This window comes from Neopsephotus bourkii, unplaced genomic scaffold (assembly GCF_033783945.1).
Source record: "Neopsephotus bourkii isolate Nb327-2 ecotype Australia unplaced genomic scaffold, CSIRO-AGI_Nbou_v1 NB_301, whole genome shotgun sequence".
Lineage (NCBI taxonomy): Eukaryota > Metazoa > Chordata > Aves > Psittaciformes > Psittacidae > Neopsephotus > Neopsephotus bourkii.
Window position 1 is genome coordinate 33,779 of NW_026900810.1, and position 17,985 is coordinate 51,763.

Sequence of the window (17,985 nt, forward strand, 5' to 3'; positions counted from 1 at the left end):
TTATCCACTGCCACCAAACCCAAGCATTTGCCAACACACAAGCCCAGGACAGTGACAGGGGAGGACAGCCTGGCAGCAGGGGGGGCACACAGCTCTGCTCAGCAGGCACCAGGCTGTGGCTCGGTGCCTTCTATCAGCCCCTGGCCCTGCTCCACCAGAGCAGCACCGGGATGGGGGTGTTTCGGAGGCTGCACAGAAGCTGCTGGCCCCGGTACACTTGGGTTTCACTCCGGTCCTGCAGCCCCAAGGGCCAGCACAGCCTCTCAGACCAGCGCTCAGCTCCCAGAGCAATCCCCTGGATGACCCCCAGCTTGGCACAGCCCGGCTGCAGCACAGCCCCGGCTCAGCAAGGCAGGCTGCGCTCAGCCTAAGGCCAGGGGCTGCTGCCGGCTGAGAGCTGGAGCCCAAGCCCTGCTCCTCCCTCCCGAGCCCCATCCTGGTGCAAGGAACGGGGGTCCTGGTGTCTCACCAGCTCCTGTGTCTCTGACTGGAAGATGGAGTGCACTCCGATAATGAAGGGTGTTGGTGTGCTCAGCACCTCGAGGAGCTGCGCGGGCAGGATGGGCACGTACGTGAAGCTGCAACCAAAGGAGAGCATCACTGCAGCCAGTGCAACCCTGCTCTGAACCCATCCTCAGCACTGCTGAGCCCACCTCTGGAGGTGGGGGTGACTGCAGGCCTTCCCCCAGCACGCTCAGCCACAGAACCCCAGGCAGGTTTGTGTTGGAAGGAGCCTTAAAGCTCCTCCAGCTCCAACCCCTGCCACAGGCAGGGACCCCTTCCACTGGAGCAGCTTGCTCCAAGCCCCTGTGTCCAACCTGGCCTTGAGCACTGCCAGGGATGGGGCAGCCACAGCTTCTCTGGGCACCCTGTGCCAGCGCCCCAGCACCCTCACAGGGAAGAGCTTCTGCCTAAGAGCTCAGCTCAGTCTCCCCTCGGGCAGGTTCAAGCCATTCCTCCTGGCCTGTCCCTGAGCACCTCCAGAGCAGAGCTGCTCCAGCTCTCACAGCAGCTCCATGGCCCTAATGATGGGTAAATAACTGTGTTTTGGGCCCTGCCAGCAAAGGGGCAAGGAGGTGAATGGCCACAGGTCTTGGCTGTGCTGACAGCTCCTTTCCTGACACCTCTGGTGTGCAGAGCAGTGTAATTCCAGTGTCCACAGCAGTGAGGAGGTGTGAGGCTCCCACCCCTTCCTCCCTATGGCAAGCCTGGAACCAGGGACCAGGGCATCACCAGCAGTGTCTGTAGCTCCAGGACCTGCTGCCATGTGCTTCCCCAGGCTGTGGCAACCCCTGACAGAGGGAAGCAGCCCACCAGGCTCTCGAATGTGGTTTAGCAGTGTGCTGTCACCCCATGGAGCTTATCTCTCCAGAATCCATCCCATTCCCCTTCTCCCAGCTGCATTACAGAGCGCAGAGCCCCTGTGCACCACTTCCACTGGCACCCATGCACCCCAGCCCTGGGCATGACACTCAATGAGGACACTGGGAAACTTCCAGAAAGCCTGGTGCAAACTCTGCCCACCCTAGACGGGGCCAGGCACATAACAGGGCTCTTGTTAAGGTGGTGGCAGTGGTGGCCAAGCCACTGTGGTGGCTCCTGTGGACACTGGCACCCCACTCACTAGGCCATGGACTGGCCACTGCCGGGGCTGTCTGCACGTCCCCCAGGTGGGACAGCTCAGATAGATGGCCCATTGTGCTGCAGCTCCTGCTGTGCTCTATCCATGCTGGCCTGCAGTACCCCCACCTGCAGAAAGGCTGCTTGTATCCCAAAGAAAGCTTCCTTTGGGAGTTCCACTGCTCTGCTGGAAACCTTTCCCTTGGCTGGACTGAGATTGTAACTCCAGGGCCAGAGAATGACCATGGTCTGTGTCTGTGAGCCTTCAGGAACCTTGTGAGGCTGTGGAACATGTTCTGTCTGAAGCGCTCAGCAAGCTGGGCTGGGGCAGCCTGGAGAAGAGAAGGCTCCTGAAGGGGAGACCTGAGAGCAGCTCCAGTGCCTAAAGGGGCTGCAGGAAAGCTGGAGAGGGGCTTGGGACAAGGGCCTGTAGGGGCAGGCCAAGGGGAATGGCTTGAACCTGCCCGAGGGGAGACTGAGCTGAGCTCTTAGGCAGAAGCTCTTCCCTGTGAGGGTGCTGAGGCGCTGGCACAGGGTGCCCAGAGAAGCTGTGGCTGCCCCATCCCTGGCAGTGTTCAAGGCCAGGTTGGACACAGGGGCTTGGAGCAAGCTGCTCCAGTGGAAGGGGTCCCTGCCCATGGCAGGGTTTGGACCTGGAGGAGCTTTAAGGTCCCTTCCAACACAAACCTGCCTGGGATTCATCCCATGATGCTGTGACTATGGCCTGGCAGCAGCTCTTGGTGGCTGTGGAGGGCTGAGGGCTCGGGGTGCTCTGGGTGCCCTCACCTGTACTTGAGGGGGAACATGAGTGCGAGCAGAGCCCGGCAGGCGTCCGTGAGCCGCTGGTAACTGCTGGACAGAAAGAGGATCTTGTGCTCGGTGAGCGCGGCGCAGAACAGGTACAGCACATTGGTGATGCCTGGGAGAAAGCAGAGGAGAGCTCAGAAGTGAGGGTCACCTCCTGCACCCACCAGAGAGCAACGAGCCCCGCACGGATCCCAGCCCTCATCTCCAACTCTGCACCACAGAGGAGCTCAGCATCACCCAAAGAGCCACTTCCGGGATGTGCTTCCAATGGAAGCCCCTGTTCTGGGAGAGAGGTGTCTACCTGAGGTGCTGCTGTCACCAATCACAGCCATAAGGCCAATGGCAGCACACTCTGGGAACCCCTTTTTGCCACCCAGCCCAGTTCCCATGGGATCTGGCCACACATCTTTATGCGGAGCACTGTGTGCATTTCTGGTGTCCCCAGCATAAGGACATGGAGCTGCTGGAGCAAGTCCAGGGGAGGCCAGGAGGATGCTCAGGGGCTGGAGCATCTCTCATGGAGCCAGGCTGAGAAAGTTGGGGCTGTTCAGCCTGGAGAAGAGAAGCTGCGTGGAGACCTCAGAGCAGCTTCCAGGGTCTGAAGGGGGCTACAGGGGTGCTGGAGAGGGGCTCTTCATCAGGGACTGCAGTGACAGGACAAGGGGTGATGGGTTCAAACTGAAACAGGGGAAGTTCAGGTTGGAGATGAGGCAGAAGCTCTTCCCTGTGAGGGTGCTGAGGCGCTGGCACAGGGTGCCCAGAGAAGCTGTGGCTGCCCCATCCCTGGCAGTGCTCAAGGCCAGGTTGGACACAGGGGCTTGGAGCAAGCTGCTCCAGTGGAAGGGGTCCCTGCCCGTGGCAGGGGTTGGAACTGGAGGAGCTTTAAGGTCCCTTCCCACCAAACCCATTCCATTGTTCCATGATCGGCCAGCCCCTGCCCTGCTGGGGAAGGGGAGGCAAAGCAGGGCCAGGGGGGCTCCATCTGAGGCTGCAGGGGCCCTGTGGGACACACCAAGCTGGGGAGCGGGGCGGGATCTCCAGCCAGGCTGATGCAGGCGGCTCTGGCCCGGCCTGGGCAGAAAGGCACCCAAGGGAAGGGGGTGCTACGGCACAGGGCACTGGTGGAAGGGGGTGCCGGGGCAGGGTGCACTGGTGCGAGGGGCTCACCGAGCTGGCGGAAGAGCAGCGCCACGCTGCAGCTGCTGACCGGGAGTGAGTCGCTGATGGGTGTCTGGATCACCTGCCGGTCCCCGGCTCCCAGTGAGATGGTTCTCTGCAAGGGAGCACACGCACGTCACCAGCACAGCCACACACCGAGGGCAGGCAGCGACAGCCCCCAGAGCAGGGCTGGGACCCCACAGTGCCCTCAGCACCACCCTCACAGGGTGCAGCACATCCCACCACAACACAGTGCCTTGTGACACCGTGGCTGCTGCAGGAAGAGGGAAGGGGACGCTGCAACCCCACACATGGTGTTTGACCGGGGACATGGGCTACAGGGGGGAATGGGAGCTCCCAAAACAGCTGTCCCTCCTGGACAGCACGAGCAACACCAGGATGGCAGCAAGCCCTGAGACCTGCACAGTGACAAGCACATGAGGAGCTTCAATAACTCTTGGAGCAACCTGCTCCAGGGGAAGGCATCCCTGCGCCTGGCAGGGGGTGGAAGTGGGTGAGCTTTAAGGTCCCTTCCCACCCAAACCACTCTGGGATTCCAGGATAGCAGAAGGGAAGCGCTCGCCTGTGGCATGCCCACCAGTGCTGCCTGGCAAGGGAGCAGCACCAGCCTCTCCGCTCCTGGGCTAGGACAGACACCAGACACACTGGACACACTCTCACTGCTTCTCCCCCAGCACAACTTTTAACCCAGACCTCAGCTCATTCCCAGTGGCACAGGGCAGCCTCCATGTGTCCCAGGCTGCAGCTCACTGCCCTCTCCTCCTCTTTCTACATCTCTCCAGGGAGGACAGGCCTGCAATAGCAGCTTTCACCATGCAACCCACTGCGACAGCCACAGATCTGCTTTCCACACCCCTGGCAGTGTCCAAGGCCAGGCTGGACAGGGCTCGGAGCAACCTGCTCTAAGGGAAGGTGCCCCTCCTGTGGAACTGGATCTTTAGGGTCCCTTCAACCCGAACCACTCAATGACTCCATGACTCCGAACGCTGCAGCCCTGGAAGAGCTGATCAAACACCCCTGAGCCCATCCTCCAGAGCAGCCGAGGGTGTCTGCACCACCCCAGCTCACAGGGGGGCTGCTGCAGAGCAGGACTGAACCCCCCAGAGCGCAGTCACAGCAGTGCAGCACCCACAGACACACACCCCCAAAACACGAGCAGTGCCCAGGCCTCCAGCTCTGCCCTGGCCACGGCGTGTGTCACCCTCACAGGCTGTTAGAGAGGTTGCTAAGGAGGAGACAGACCCCAGGAAGGAAAAGGTGTGCGTACCGCTGCTTCGTCCTCCGCGTCAGGCTGGGACAGAGACAGAGATGGCACAGTCAGTTAGAGACAGCACAGGAGACAGGGGAGGAAGGGAGGACACAGGCAGGGCTGAGAGCGGGCTGGGAACGCTCCCGGAGTGAGGAGATGCACAAACACACACATGGAGCCACGGCAACAGGGACCACGGAGAGATGGAGCACTGGGACACAGCAGGAGAACAGGGAAGTGCCCCAGGAGCTTGTTCCCACAGCACAGAGACCTGCAGGAACTGGGAGGTGGCAGTAATCGTGCCAAGGAGTGCCAGACAGGGAGGCACAGTGGCTCCAGAGCTGCCCTGCTGCCTCCCGTGCTGCTGCTCGCTTGGGGCACTGGGAGGAACCAGATGGAGTCGAACAGAGCTGGGCAGATCCTGCAGGAACCCCCCAGTGCAGAGCTGTGGTGCCTGGCACAGCCTGGGAGGGCAGCACCATGCTCCCTGTGCAGAGCCTGGGGTATGGCCAGCGCCCATCCTCTCCTGAGACACCTGGAGCAGGGTCCAGCTCTGGGGCAGCAGCACAAGAGGGACACGGAGCTGTTGGAGCGAGGCCAGAGGGGGCCAGGAGGATGAGCAGGGCTGGAGCAGCTCTGCTCTGGAGCCAGGCTGAGAGAGCTGGGCTGGGGCAGCCTGGAGAAGAGAAGGCTCCTGAAGGGGAGACCTTAGAGCAGCTCCAGTGCCTGAAGGGGGCTGCAAGGATGCTGGAAAGGGACTCTTCATCAGGGACTGCAGTGACAGGACAAGGGGTGATGGGTTCAGACTGAAACAGGGGAAGTTCAGGTTGGAGATAATGAAGCTCTTCCCTGTGAGGGTGCTGAGGCGCTGGCACAGGGTGCCCAGAGAAGCTGTGGCTGCCCCATCCCTGGCAGTGCTCAAGGCCAGGTTGGACACAGGGGCTTGGAGCAAGCTGCTCCAGTGGAAGGGGTCCCTGCCCGTGGCAGGGGTTGGGACTGGATGAGCTTTAAGGCCCCTTCCAACCCAAACCAGGCTGTGGTTCATTCCAGGATTCTATGTCCATGAAGCACCAGGACCACTGGTGCTCTCCCAGTCACCCTGGATGATTAGAGGGACCTCCAACCCTGTGCCAGGCAGCTACAGCAGCTCAAGGGGCACCACTTCTGCCCCGCAGAAAGCACCAACCCATGAAGCCTTCACAGATACCTGGGTCCAAGAGAGCAGCTCTCCCCCAGGGTCACGGGCTGCAGCAAGGGAAGAAACCTCTGTCTGTGGGCCCCAGGGACCTGAGGTGCTGCCCCAGCCCTGTGAAGGCTCCTCCACAGGGTAGGGGGGGACCTAATGGTGTTATTTGCTGGGGGAAGTGGAGCTCAGCTGGAAGTGAAGCCACCGCAGCAAACAACACGTCCATGGCTACGTCTGAGGTGCTGGCATGGCACAGGAGCCGCAGGGCAATTCACTGCTGCTTCCAAACACCTCCTGCCAGAGGGCCCAGCTGGGCTCTCTCCACTCCTGCCACCTCCAGGCTGCTCCAGCCCTTCCTCATCCATCTGCTGAACAAGGCTGAGCCCATCTGGCCCTGCCCCAGCAGGAGGGGGACACATGGCTTGGAGGGGACAACAGGAGGTTGTCTCTGATGGCCTCACCTCTGGGCACAACCAAAGCTGCTGCTTCTCAAGCCCTGTCCATCAGAGCTGCTGTCTGCACAGGCACAGGCCAGTGGGTTGAGGAGAGAGCCCCAAGCTGCTCATCTGGCCAATGCTGGCCTTGCTTGGCCTGTTCCCCTGCTCTCACAGATGGCCTGTGACCACTTGGCTCTGAAGCAGCTCTCCAGGCACTTAGATGGGGGTGAGTGGAGCAGCAGGACCTCCCCAGTGCAGGAATGAGCATGGACCATGGCAACTGTGTGCACAAACCCATCAGTGACTATGCAAGTGGAGAGAGCAAGGAGCCAGGGCCAAGCTGCCCAGTCATGGCAAGCTAAAAGGCAGTGAAGCAGCAGGATCTCAGCTGCTGGAGGAGCTGAGGAGCTCGGAACCACAGAGCTCTGCTGTTTCTGATCTCAAGAGCTTGGGAAGGCACCAGCCAAGCACTTCAGCAGCTCCTGGTTGCCTCGCTCAGCTCCCCCAGCACAGCACCCACATAGAGCTGAGGAACCCCTCTGCCCCTGCCAGAGCTGCTCAGGGGGCAGAGGCACGAAGAGGATGAGGAAGAGGCTGAACACCCACCTGAGCTCCACCAGTGATGGGGATGGTGCAGGTCAGCAGGTTCCCAATGACATTCTCCAGGGACACGCTCAGTCCGTCCACGTAGATGGTGTAGATCAAGCCCAGACTGTTCTGGAGAGGGAAGCACAGCACCATGGAGCATGGGTCCCAGGGGGGAGAGATCTCAGGGATCATCTGCTCCAACCTTTCCAGGCAAAGCGTCATCTAGACTAGATGTCCAAACACCATGTCCAGCCCAGTCTTAACAGTGTCCAGTGCTGGGGAGTCACCAGTTCCCAAGGGAGATCATTGCCATGGCTGGTGGTCCTCAGTGGGAACAATTTTCCTCATACCTAGCCAGAACTGGGACATGGGACTCCTTGTACATGGGAGTCTCCATCTCTGTAGCCACCCTCAAACGGACACGGGGATAAGGTCTCCCAGGAGCCTTCTTTTCTCCAGGCTGAACATTCCCACTTTTCAGCCTTCCCTCCTGCTGCCCAGCCCTCTGCTATTCAAACCTCATCCAGAAGCAGCTCTTCCCTGTGAGGGTGCTGAGGCGCTGGCACAGGGGGCCCAGAGAAGCTGTGGCTGCCCCATCCCTGGCAGTGTTCAAGGCCAGGTTGGACACAGGGGCTTGGAGCAAGCTGCTCCAGTGGAAGGGGTCCCTGCCCGTGGCAGGGGTTGGAGCTGGAGGAGCTTTAAGATCCATCCCAACACAAACCATTCCCCAGCTCTATGAGCCCCTGGACAACTTGCTCCACCTGACCCTGCTCAAGCAGGGGTTGGGGCAGGGACCTCCAGAGGTGCCTCCAGCCTCGGTTGTGTGGGTTTTTAGGGCTGTGAGTGTGCAAGGGCAGGTTCTGTGCTCTTTGCAGCAGCTGCAGCCAGAGCTGGCAGTGATTTTTTACCCCTGTCAGTTATTAATGCCCTGAGCACTGCGTGTCCCACGGGAACAGCCTGTGCTCCATTCACAGAGCCGGTGTGAACAAGATGTGCAGGAACAGGGCAGAGCCCAGCACTGGGATCCCACAGCGGGAGGGGAAAGCAGGGAGACACCTCAGCCTGGAGCACGCTGCCCTCTGAGCCACCATCAGTCCTGCGTGGGCTCCTCCTCTGGAGCATGAGGCAGGCAGTGTGATGGGCCTGGGGAGGTGACCATCCCCTGTGCAGCCATGGAGCTGACACAACACAAGGAGCCCAGCCTGCACCCCTCCTCACACCCCTTACCCAAGCACAGAAAGCAGCAGGGCTGGGGAGCAATGTTCCCACAGGAACGGGCTGTTAGTTATGCTGCTTCTGCTCACAAACCAGGTCAAGGCTGCCAGGTGCCTGGTGTGGCCGCGTCCTTGGGCTGATGCTCAGGTTCAGCTGCTGGACCGGGATGCAAGGAGCAGGTTGGGAACAGGCTGCTCTCCCATAGGCGCTGTGCCAGGGTGCTCCACCACCTCCTGCTCTGGCAGCGACTGCAGGGCTCCAGGTTGCTCCCAGAGCCAGAAACCCTTCCCCACCGTTGTTCTCCTCTCCACACCCAGCAGAGACCCTATCCCCCTGCCCAGAGCACTTCAGACTTACCCTGAACACCTCCGCATGGTCCAGCCGTGACACCAGCACCAAGCTTTTGGGAGCAAAGAGCTGCGCAGGTTGAACGGGAGATGAGGGCTCTTCCTCCTCCTCCCCATCACCATTCCTGGGGTGGCTCTGAGGCTACGAGACAAGGCCCACGGTGAGGAAAAGGAGCTCTTCCCTCCCCAGGATCTAACACGAGCCGGAGCCAGAGGCTGCCCCTGTCCCTTCCCGCCCGCAGTACCTGGGCGCTCTCGATGGGCTCCCAGAAGGTGAAGCAGGCGCAGTAGTGCCGCTCCGAGTTGATGTCTGTCAGCACGGCCACAAAGAAGGTCGGGGGGTTCCTCTCCGTGAAGAGCTGCCAACCACTGGGCTGGCAGAACTGCAAGAGAGGGCAGGGGCTGTGTCAGGAGGAGGTCGAACAACGGGATCCTGCCCCTCTGCTCTGCCCTCAGAGACCCCACGTGCAGCACTGTGTGCAGGGCTGGTGTCCCCAGCATGAGAGGGACATGGAGCTGTTGGAGCAAGTCCAGAGGAGGCCACGAGGATGAGCAGGGGCTGGAGCAGCTCCTGTATGGAGCCAGGCTGAGAACACTGGGGCTGTTCAGCCTGGAGAAGAGAAGCTGCGTGGAGACCTCAGAGCGGCTTCCAGGGTCTGAAGGGGGCTACAAGGATGCTGGAGAGGGGCTCTTCATCAGGGACTGCAGTGATAGGACAAGGGGTGATGGGTTCAAACTGAAACAGGGGAAGCTCAGGTTGGAGATAAGGCAGAAGCTCTTCCCTGTGAGGGTGCTGAGGCGCTGGCACAGGGTGCCCAGAGAAGCTGTGGCTGCCCCATCCCTGGCAGTGCTCAAGGCCAGGTTGGACACAGGGGCTTGGAGCAAGCTGCTCCAGTGGAAGGGATCCCTGCCTGTGGCAGGGGTTGGAGCTGGAGGAGCTTTAAGGTCCCTTCCACACAAACCATTCCACTGTTCCAGGCCCCCCTGGCTGAGATGGGCCCCCCCCAGACACCCTGCAGCCATCGCAAAGCCTCAGGAGCAAGCAGCACAGGGCAGTGATGGGCTGGGCTCTGCTCTCCCCTGCAGCCATCGAGGCACTGGGGGTCACACTCAGCCACTGGAATAGCACCAGGAACGATGGAGTGCATGCAGCCAGGGCTGTGTCCCAGCCCCATGTCCGCTCCAAGAGGGGGCACCGCTCCCTTGGGACCAGCAGATGGAAAACACCTGCACCAGCTCCACAGCTCGGGCAGCTCCAGACACAGCTCTGCCCATCCCTGGGACTTTCCACCCACCAGGGCCAGGGGGGTAATTCCAGCATCAGCCCAGGACTCCCTGGCGCGGGGGGTTGAGGTCTCCAGGGATTTTCCTCTGTTTCCTCAGCATTTGGCTGCTGAGGAGCTGTGGGAAATTCCTGGCACCGGGGGAGTCACCAAGAGTGGGACAGCACCGGGACAGAGCCGCTCCTTCCAGCTGGATGTGCCCTCAGGACAAAGCCCTGAGGAGGGCTGAGGATGGGAATAAGGCGGCAACGAGGCCAGAAAGGGCTGAGAGGAGCTGAAGGAATCACTGCAGAACTGAAGCGTTGTGAATCACGGAACCCCAGACTGAGCAGGGTTGGAAGGGACCTTAAAGCTCCTCCAGCTCCAACCCCTGCCACAGGCAGGGACCCCTTCCACTGGAGCAGCTTGCTCCAAGCCCCTGTGCCCAACCTGGCCTTGAGCACTGCCAGGGATGGGGCAGCCACAGCTTCTCTGGGCACCCTGTGCCAGCGCCTCACAAAACCCCACCAGTTTTAGCAGGATTCCCTGTCCCCATCCTGCTCACCCGCTCAGCACCACCGCAGGCACCCCTGGGGGCTGTCATCACCCCATGGCCTGGCTCCTGCTCTCCCAGTGCTCCTGCACCCGCCCTGGGTGCAAGTGGAGCCAGCTCTGCCCGGAGGGGAGGACGCTGCACTGGGACACGTTCACATCCTGTGTCTGTCTCCAGAGCAACCTCCACCCATTGCAATGGGACAGCTCTGTTTGGAGCTGCTGTCAGAGCGACGCCAGGGCAAGAGCTCCGGGGTCAGGCTCCCTCCATGCACCAGAGAACCTTCTCCCCCGCAGGAAGGGACACGGGCACAGCACCAGCTGCACCACAACGTTGTGGTTATGGTACCAAACCCCACGGTGGGCTCCATCCGGCTCTGGGGAGCTGCTCTGTCCCATCCCCGCATCCCGCTCCCCCAGTGCTGTGGAAGCCTCAGAGCCCCCCAGGCTCCCAACAGGACGGGGCTCCAATTGCTTACATTCCAGGGATGTTTTGGCTGGACAGTTTGAGCCTTGGGGTGGGGGGAACAACCTTCCTCTTGCTTGGGACAGTTCCCAAGTGCCCCGCAGACAGCCGGGAAGCACAGAGCAGAAGATGAATCCAGAGCCTGCCTCGGGACGGAACAGTACGGAAAGTCCGAGATTGTGATGGAATTCTGGTAACAGGATGAGGAGATGACGAGGGTGATGATCCCCGTGGCTGCAGCGGGAACTGCCCAAGGCAAGAGCCTAGGCCAGGGCAGAGGAATGAGGATGGGGATTGGAGCCGTGCTCTGGGGGCTGATCTCGAAGGCATCACTCACATGGAAGCTCTCCAGCACCAGCACAAAGATGGAGGTGATCACCAAGTCTGGATAAGGGCATGGGATGGGGGGGGAGCAACTGAAACTGGCTCCCAAGGGCAAGGGCATCCCCTCAGTGAGGCCCGGGGGAAGCACAGGGACCTGGAGTGGAAAGCAGGCAGGTCACCCTTCACTACACCATGGAATCATGGAGTCCCAGGGTTGGCTTGGGTTGGAAGGGACCAAAAAGACCAGTTTGAAAGGCAAAGCACCCCAAAAAACTGTGGCAGAGCTATGCTATCTGTGATAAGGCTGTTCATACCGATACTGCATCCATTCAGCTCCTCTAGGATGTTTGGGATGTTGAGGATGCTCCAGCATCCCCGAGAGCTGATTCCAGAGCAGGATGGGGAGTACAGCAGGCAGGACAGAGCCAGCCCCAGGCAGGGCATGCAGCATGGCTCAGCACACTGGATCTGTGGTTTTCCAGAGCTGGAGCCATGTCAGGGGGCAGGAGGGACCCCAGTGTGGGGGCTGCCCTGCTCAGCCCCTGCAGTGCCCATTGAGGTGCGTGCACACAGTGCACTGGTCATGCTTCCGGGTGTCCCCATCCCGAGGGATGACACACACACCACCAGCTGTGATGGATGGCACTCACCAGCTCGATGCCCTGGGGAAAGGGGTTGTCCTCCCAGTCCTTCTCCGGGAAGCGCTGCAGTATCTGCCCCTGCCCATCCCTGCTCCCTGTGGAGACAAGAGCAGGGTTAGAGCGCAGGCTCCCAGTCCCCTTCAGCCCCCAGCAGCACAGGTTCCCAATAGCTTCAGCACCGTGCCAGCCCCCCCATGGACATGGGGAGCACAGAAGCGACCCCAGTCCCTCCACAAACCCACTGCACAGCCCCTGCCACAGGGAAAAGCAGCAATTCCCATAGATGGGGGAGCAAACAGCAAAAAACCTCATCATCTAATGGTGTGCAACAGGCAAAGCACAAAGTGCAGCACATCTCTGGTCAAGTTCCCGTCACAGTTCCCTTCCTTGAGTCACTAACACAGGAGCAGGCACACAGATCGGACATGCAGCTCTCTGGGGAAGGACTTGAGAAGCTCCCCATGAGCCAGCTTCAAGTGTGTGCTGGAGCCCAGAGCCCTCTCTGTGTGCTGGGCTGCACCCCCAGAGCATGAGCAGCAGCTCAGGGAGGGGATCCTGCCCTTCTGCTGCGTGAAGGGGACACCTCAGAGCAGCTCCAGTGCCTAATGGGGCTGCAGGGAAACTGGAGAGGGGCTTGGGACAAGGGATGTAGGGCCAGGACAAGGGGAATGGCATTAAACAGTGATTCCCCCTCTGCACTCTGCACCAGGCACGTGTAATGCGCTGCTTCAGTGGATGATGCTGGAGTTGGGGACATGGAAACCCTGAGGAGCACTTTGCTCCTACCCCTGGCTGGGCACAGCTACAAACAGCACACGGAAAGGGGGATGCTCCATCCCCACGCAGAACTGCTGTGTGGTTACTGCACCCACAGCATCATCCCAGGGGATCACTGTGTCTGTCCCTACAGCAATGCCAGCTGGATTTGGGAGCTGGGTTTGGCTCCGGGACTGCTGCTGGGGCCAGGTAGCAGGAGGACATGCACCACAAAGGACTATTTTGAGCACCCGACCTGTCTCCAGCACCCCCTCACCACAGCTGCATTTAGCTGGACAAGGCATCAGAAACACCACCAAGAGCCTGGGGACCAGAATGGAAAGGTCAGGGGAGGAAACAGCATCAGTGTCACGTTGAGCAGATGCCCCTGTGCTCAGACACCTCCTCACACATGGACGGGTCCTGGCATCATCAGCAGCACCAGTGCTGGCTGCATAAAGTCCTGCCCCCTCTGAGCACCACTGGCTTGCCTCTGGCTTCCCGGGTGGGGAGATCCCTCTGAACTGCAGCTTTCCGATGGCCTGGTGAGTGCTGGCACCCCCGTGCCCTCCACACCAGCTCACTCCAGCAGCACAAGTGCAAGGTGTGCTCACGCACGCTGTCTTGGTCATGAGGGACACAGATACAGGATCATGGAATGGTTTGGGTTGAAAAGGAGCTTAAAGCTCCTCCAGCTCCAACCCCTGCCACAGGCAGGGACCCCTTCCACTGGAGCAGCTTGCTCCAAGCCCCTGTGTCCAACCTGGCCTTGAGCACTGCCAGGGATGGGGCAGCCACAGCTTCTCTGGGCACCCTGTGCCAGCGCCTCAGCACCCTCACAGGGAAGAGCTCCTGCCCTCATCATCCTCAATGCAAACAGAATAATCCCTCCAGGAGCTGGTTAGAACAAGAGGAATTTCGATCCTCTGGGTATGCCCAAATCCAAGGGCTGCCACGATATTTAGCAACCTGTGGGTATATCCTGATGATCAAGGCCAGGTTGGACGGGGCTTGGAGCAACCTGCTCTAGTGGAAGGGGTCCCTGCCTGTGGCAGGAGGTCGGGAATGGATGAGCTTTAAGACCCCTTCCAACACAACCCGTTCCAGGATTCCATGATGCTCCCAGCTGTCCATCCCAACCTGCCTCACTTGCACACTGTCCAGCCAAGCCCCAGTGCCTCCCTCAGCTCCTCCTCACCCCGCCACCTCCTCTCCTCCTGCTTCCCAGCATTCCCATTGCAGCATCCCAGCCCCACCAACTTGTCCCATTGGCGCTCCCCTTCCTGCAGGCGCAGCCCCAGTGACCCCCCCGCTGCTCCAGGCAGGATCCCCAGGCACACACGTGTCCCTCCGCTCCCCTCTTCCTTCCTGCTGCTCCTGCACTGGAGCGAGCACGGCGCGGGCTGACCCCGGCAGCTCCAGGATATATTTGGAAGCTGAGGAGATGTTATCAGGAGACAGGAAATTCTGAATAAGGCCGAAGTTAAACACTGGGTGACACAACACAAGAGCTGAGCGGGGCGCTGGGGCAGCGGGAATGCCGAGAACACTCACTGGGAACAGCCGGGTCCCAGTTCGGAGGGGTCATGGACAAGGGAGAGGCTCCCCATCACTGCCCTCGCATTGCTGTCTCTGAACTGGTGCCTTGTCCAGAGGAGCTGTGGCTGCCCCATCCCTGGCAGTGCTCAAGGCCAGGTTGGACACAGGGGCTCGGAGCAAGCTGCTCCAGTGGAAGGGGTCCCTGCCTGTGGTAGGGGTTGGAGCTGGAGGAGCTTTAAGGTCCCTTCAACCCAAACCATTCCATGTTCTATGACAACTCAGCCACCACCTCACAGGGAAACAGGCCAATGAGGAACCCAACCATGCAGCAGGTCCTCCAGCCTCTGTGGGAGCCGGACCTTCCCCATGGCTCCTGCTGTGGTGTCACAGCGAGGGGAGATGCAGAAGGGAGTTTTCCTGAGGTTTTCAGGGAAAAGGTCTTGTTTGGAGCAAGCCCTTCTCCACCACTCAGCCCCAAAGCCTCTGCTCACGAGCTGCTGAGAGCACGGGACCGTGTTTCACCTTGGTACAACCAGTCCAGGCAGTCCCAGGGGATCAGACCTTCTGCAGGCTCAGACACGGCTCCCACACCCCCAGACCTCAAACATTCCATGGGATAGAGCACAGGGAACACAGAGCTCACAGCTCCCAGAGCCAGGATGGATGGGGCTTGGAGCAAACTGCTCTAGGGGAAGGTGGCCCTGCCTGTGACAGGGGTTGGAGCTGGAGGGGCTTTAAGGACCCTTCAACCCAACCCGTTCTGTAATGCCATGATTCTGTTCCAAGTGCTCATGAGGAAGAGCTGCTTCAGCACTGCCCCTCTCCCCACACGGAGAAGGGGTGTCTCATTGCCAGCCCCGAGCTGTCTCACCAGCCCCCCCAGCACAGGGGATGGGAGCTCTGCGGTGTGGTCGGAGGCTTCCAGGAGCTGCTCGGGCTCTGGGAGCCAGGATCCGTTCAGTTGTGCTGTTGTAAATCACAAACCACTGCGTGCTCCCGAGCCCCGACCAGAGCTGCCATAGGCGGTGGCTCCCTGCAGAGCAGCACCAACCACAGGGCACCAAGGCATGAAACACACGAGGCCCTGAACCTGCTGCCAAGAGCTCTCACTGCTGGGCCCTAGGGGAGTGATGCAAGGAAGCCAGACCCCTGCGCTGCTCACCACGCACCCCATGGCCAGGCCAGCGAGCAGGTCAGTGCTGGAACGAGCAGGGATCCACGTCACCCTCACAGCTCACCTCCAGCCCCGCTTGGGCAACGGCCCTGCAACAGGTAGGAGCTGTTGCATCAACCACAGCTATGGCACAACCGACCTGGCAGCAGGTCCTGGAGCAACACAGTGCCCATTAGGGCAAGGAGATGGCTCCTGGCAGAGACACGGCAGGGCACGGTGCTTGGGGGAGGACAAGGGCTCTCCAGAGACATCCCATGCATGGGAAGAGCAGGAAGAGATGGGGAGGAAGGGTGGGGAGGCGCTGGCACAGGGTGCCCAGAGAAGCTGTGGCTGCCCCATCCCTGGCAGTGCTCAAGGCCAGGTTGGACACAGGGGCTTGGAGCAAGCTGCTCCAGTGGAAGGGGTCCCTGCCCATCACAGGAGCTTTAAGGTCCTACCAGCTCAAAGCTCCTGGATCCCCCCCTAGGTGTGAGACCCTCACACCCAGGCTGCTGTGTTCATCCCACTGCTCTCAAGGTTTCCTACAACAACTGTCATCAAACTGTCCTGGTGAGAAAGGCAGGACTACCCCGTCCACTGCAGCTGCATGGGGTCAGCACACACGGGAGCAGGAAAAAGCTTTGGATGATTTGTAACAACAGAAATGGGGATTCAGACAGAGCCCAACCCCATCCGTGAAACTCACGTCCTTCCCCGTCCCACCAACTCCAGCGCACCGGCGGGCACAGCGGCCCCCGACAACAGAGGAGTGTCTGCGGGGGACAATGACAGCTCTGTTCCTCCTTATGTCCCTCTGAGAGCAGCACAAAGAATGGCCTTTCTATGGAGGAGAACAAAAGGGCTGTGTGCGGGGCTGGGCTGCCCCCCCACCCCCGGCCCCTGTGCAGCCCATCCGTGAGCCCATCCCAACCCAGCATGAGCAGCAGCTCAGGGGGGGGATCCTCCTGCAGCCCCTCTGCTGTGCTCTGGGGAGACCCCCCTGCAGCCCCGATCCAGCTCTGGGGCAGCAGCACAAGAGGGACCTGGAGCTGTTGGAGCGAGTGCAGAGGAGGCCATGGAGATGCTGCGAGGGCTGGAGCAGCTCTGCTCTGGAGCCAGGCTGAGAGAGCTGGGCTGGGGCAGCCTGGAGAAGAGAAGGCTCCTGAAGGGGAGACCTTAGAGCAGCTCCAGTGCCTAAAGGGGCTGCAGGAAAGCTGGAGAGGGGCTTGGGACAAGGGCCTGTAGGGACAGGGCAAGGCAGCAGATCTGAACCTGGCACAGGACATGCAGCCGGATGCTGCAGGACCAGAGGACAGATTCACCCTGGGATCTTACAAAGGTCTTTTTCACAGAATCATGGAATGGTTTGGATGGGAAAGGACCAGTCCCAACCCCTGCCCCGGGCAGGGACACCTTCCACTAGAGCAGAGATTTAAGGCAAAAGTCTCTCGTACCCAAACACAACTCCTGTCCTGTGTGCATGTAAGAACAGAACACGGGGGAAGGTGACCTCAGTGTGTGTTTGGTGATGGCTGGGAGATGTCTGAGGACGTGGCTGCTCCCTGTACACACAGGACGATAGTGATCAGAGGGACACACACTTGGGATGGACCCAAGGCAGAAGCGGGTGGTGAAGGAAATCGTCTACACGTGACTCCCATCAAAACCTGACCAGTTCGTGGCTGGGAAAGCTCCTTCCAGCAATGGAACATCTCCCAAAGGCAGGCCAAAGCCTCCACTTTGGGATCCCTCACTCCCATCCCTGAGCAGATCCTGCAGGAACGCGGCTGCCAGCGGGACCAGCTCGTGTTTTCCCAGCACAGCACCTCACTGGCTCCAAGGGGTGCCTCTGGATCAGCCTCTTCGGGATGAGGTGTTTACAGAAGAGCTAAAATTAAAGCTCCTGGAGAAGGGGATGGTGCTGTTCCTCACCTGCTATTTTCACACCATCCCTTCCCCGGGCCCTGAGCTGTCATTACCCTCCTTAAATCTGCTCCTATTCGCCCTCAAATTAAGGCTGTGAAGTGCTGGTGAGATGCCATGGTGAGATCCCATCCCTCTGCCCAGTGGGTACATGGCACCGGGCAGTAGGTGACCAGAGCTCCTCAGCAGCACCTCACTGCAGGCAGCAGCAGGGGTTGGACACACTGCAGGGAGAGGGCTTGGGGCTGGAAAACACCAGGAGCCCCCTTGGACCTACAGGGATGTGGAGCCAGTTCCTCTCTCACTCCCCTGGACCCCCAAGAAGAGGCCCACTTGGATCTCCCAATAGGGCAGAAGCTGCTGTGCTTCCCAAGCACGATGCTTCCAGGATGACCCTGGCTGCCCCGCTGCATGTCCAGGGCAAACAGCTCAATGGGTCAGGAGGGATCGGAGAGTCATGGAATGGTTTTTGTGGAAGGGACCTTAAAGCTCACCCAGTTCCAACCCCTGCCATGGGCAGGGACCCCTTCCACTGGAGCAGCTTGCTCCAAGCCCCTGTGTCCAACCTGGCCTTGAGCACTGCCAGGGATGGGGCAGCCACAGCTTCTCTGGGCACCCTGTGCCAGCGCCTCAGCACCCTCACAGGGAAGAGCTTCTGCCTAAGAGCTCAGCTCAGTCTCCCCTCGGGCAGGTTCAAGCCATTCCCCTTGGCCTGTCCCTCCTGGACCAGCCGCTCACGCT

General features: G+C 60.4%; 1 protein-coding gene across 8 annotated transcripts in view; it reads right to left on the bottom strand.

Annotated features, from left to right (window-relative positions):
- SBF1 (SET binding factor 1) overlaps positions 1 to 17,985 on the bottom strand; it is a 60,243-nt gene that overhangs the window by 26,599 nt on the left and 15,659 nt on the right. For 4 of the 8 annotated variants that reach the window (XM_061347108.1, XM_061347106.1, XM_061347104.1 and 1 more), the window contains exons 2-9: positions 11,883 to 11,968; positions 8,874 to 9,011; positions 8,639 to 8,770; positions 7,085 to 7,195; positions 4,874 to 4,897; positions 3,595 to 3,700; positions 2,407 to 2,539; positions 470 to 578 (exon numbers count right to left, since the gene is read on the bottom strand). In XM_061347108.1, coding sequence (XP_061203092.1) covers positions 470 to 578; positions 2,407 to 2,539; positions 3,595 to 3,700; positions 4,874 to 4,897; positions 7,085 to 7,195; positions 8,639 to 8,770; positions 8,874 to 9,011; positions 11,883 to 11,968 — 839 coding nt within the window. The remainder of the gene's footprint in view (positions 1 to 469; positions 579 to 2,406; positions 2,540 to 3,594; positions 3,701 to 4,873; positions 4,898 to 7,084; positions 7,196 to 8,638; positions 8,771 to 8,873; positions 9,012 to 11,882; positions 11,969 to 17,985) is intronic. The other 4 variants (XM_061347112.1, XM_061347105.1, XM_061347111.1 and 1 more) reach the window with 1 other exon arrangement.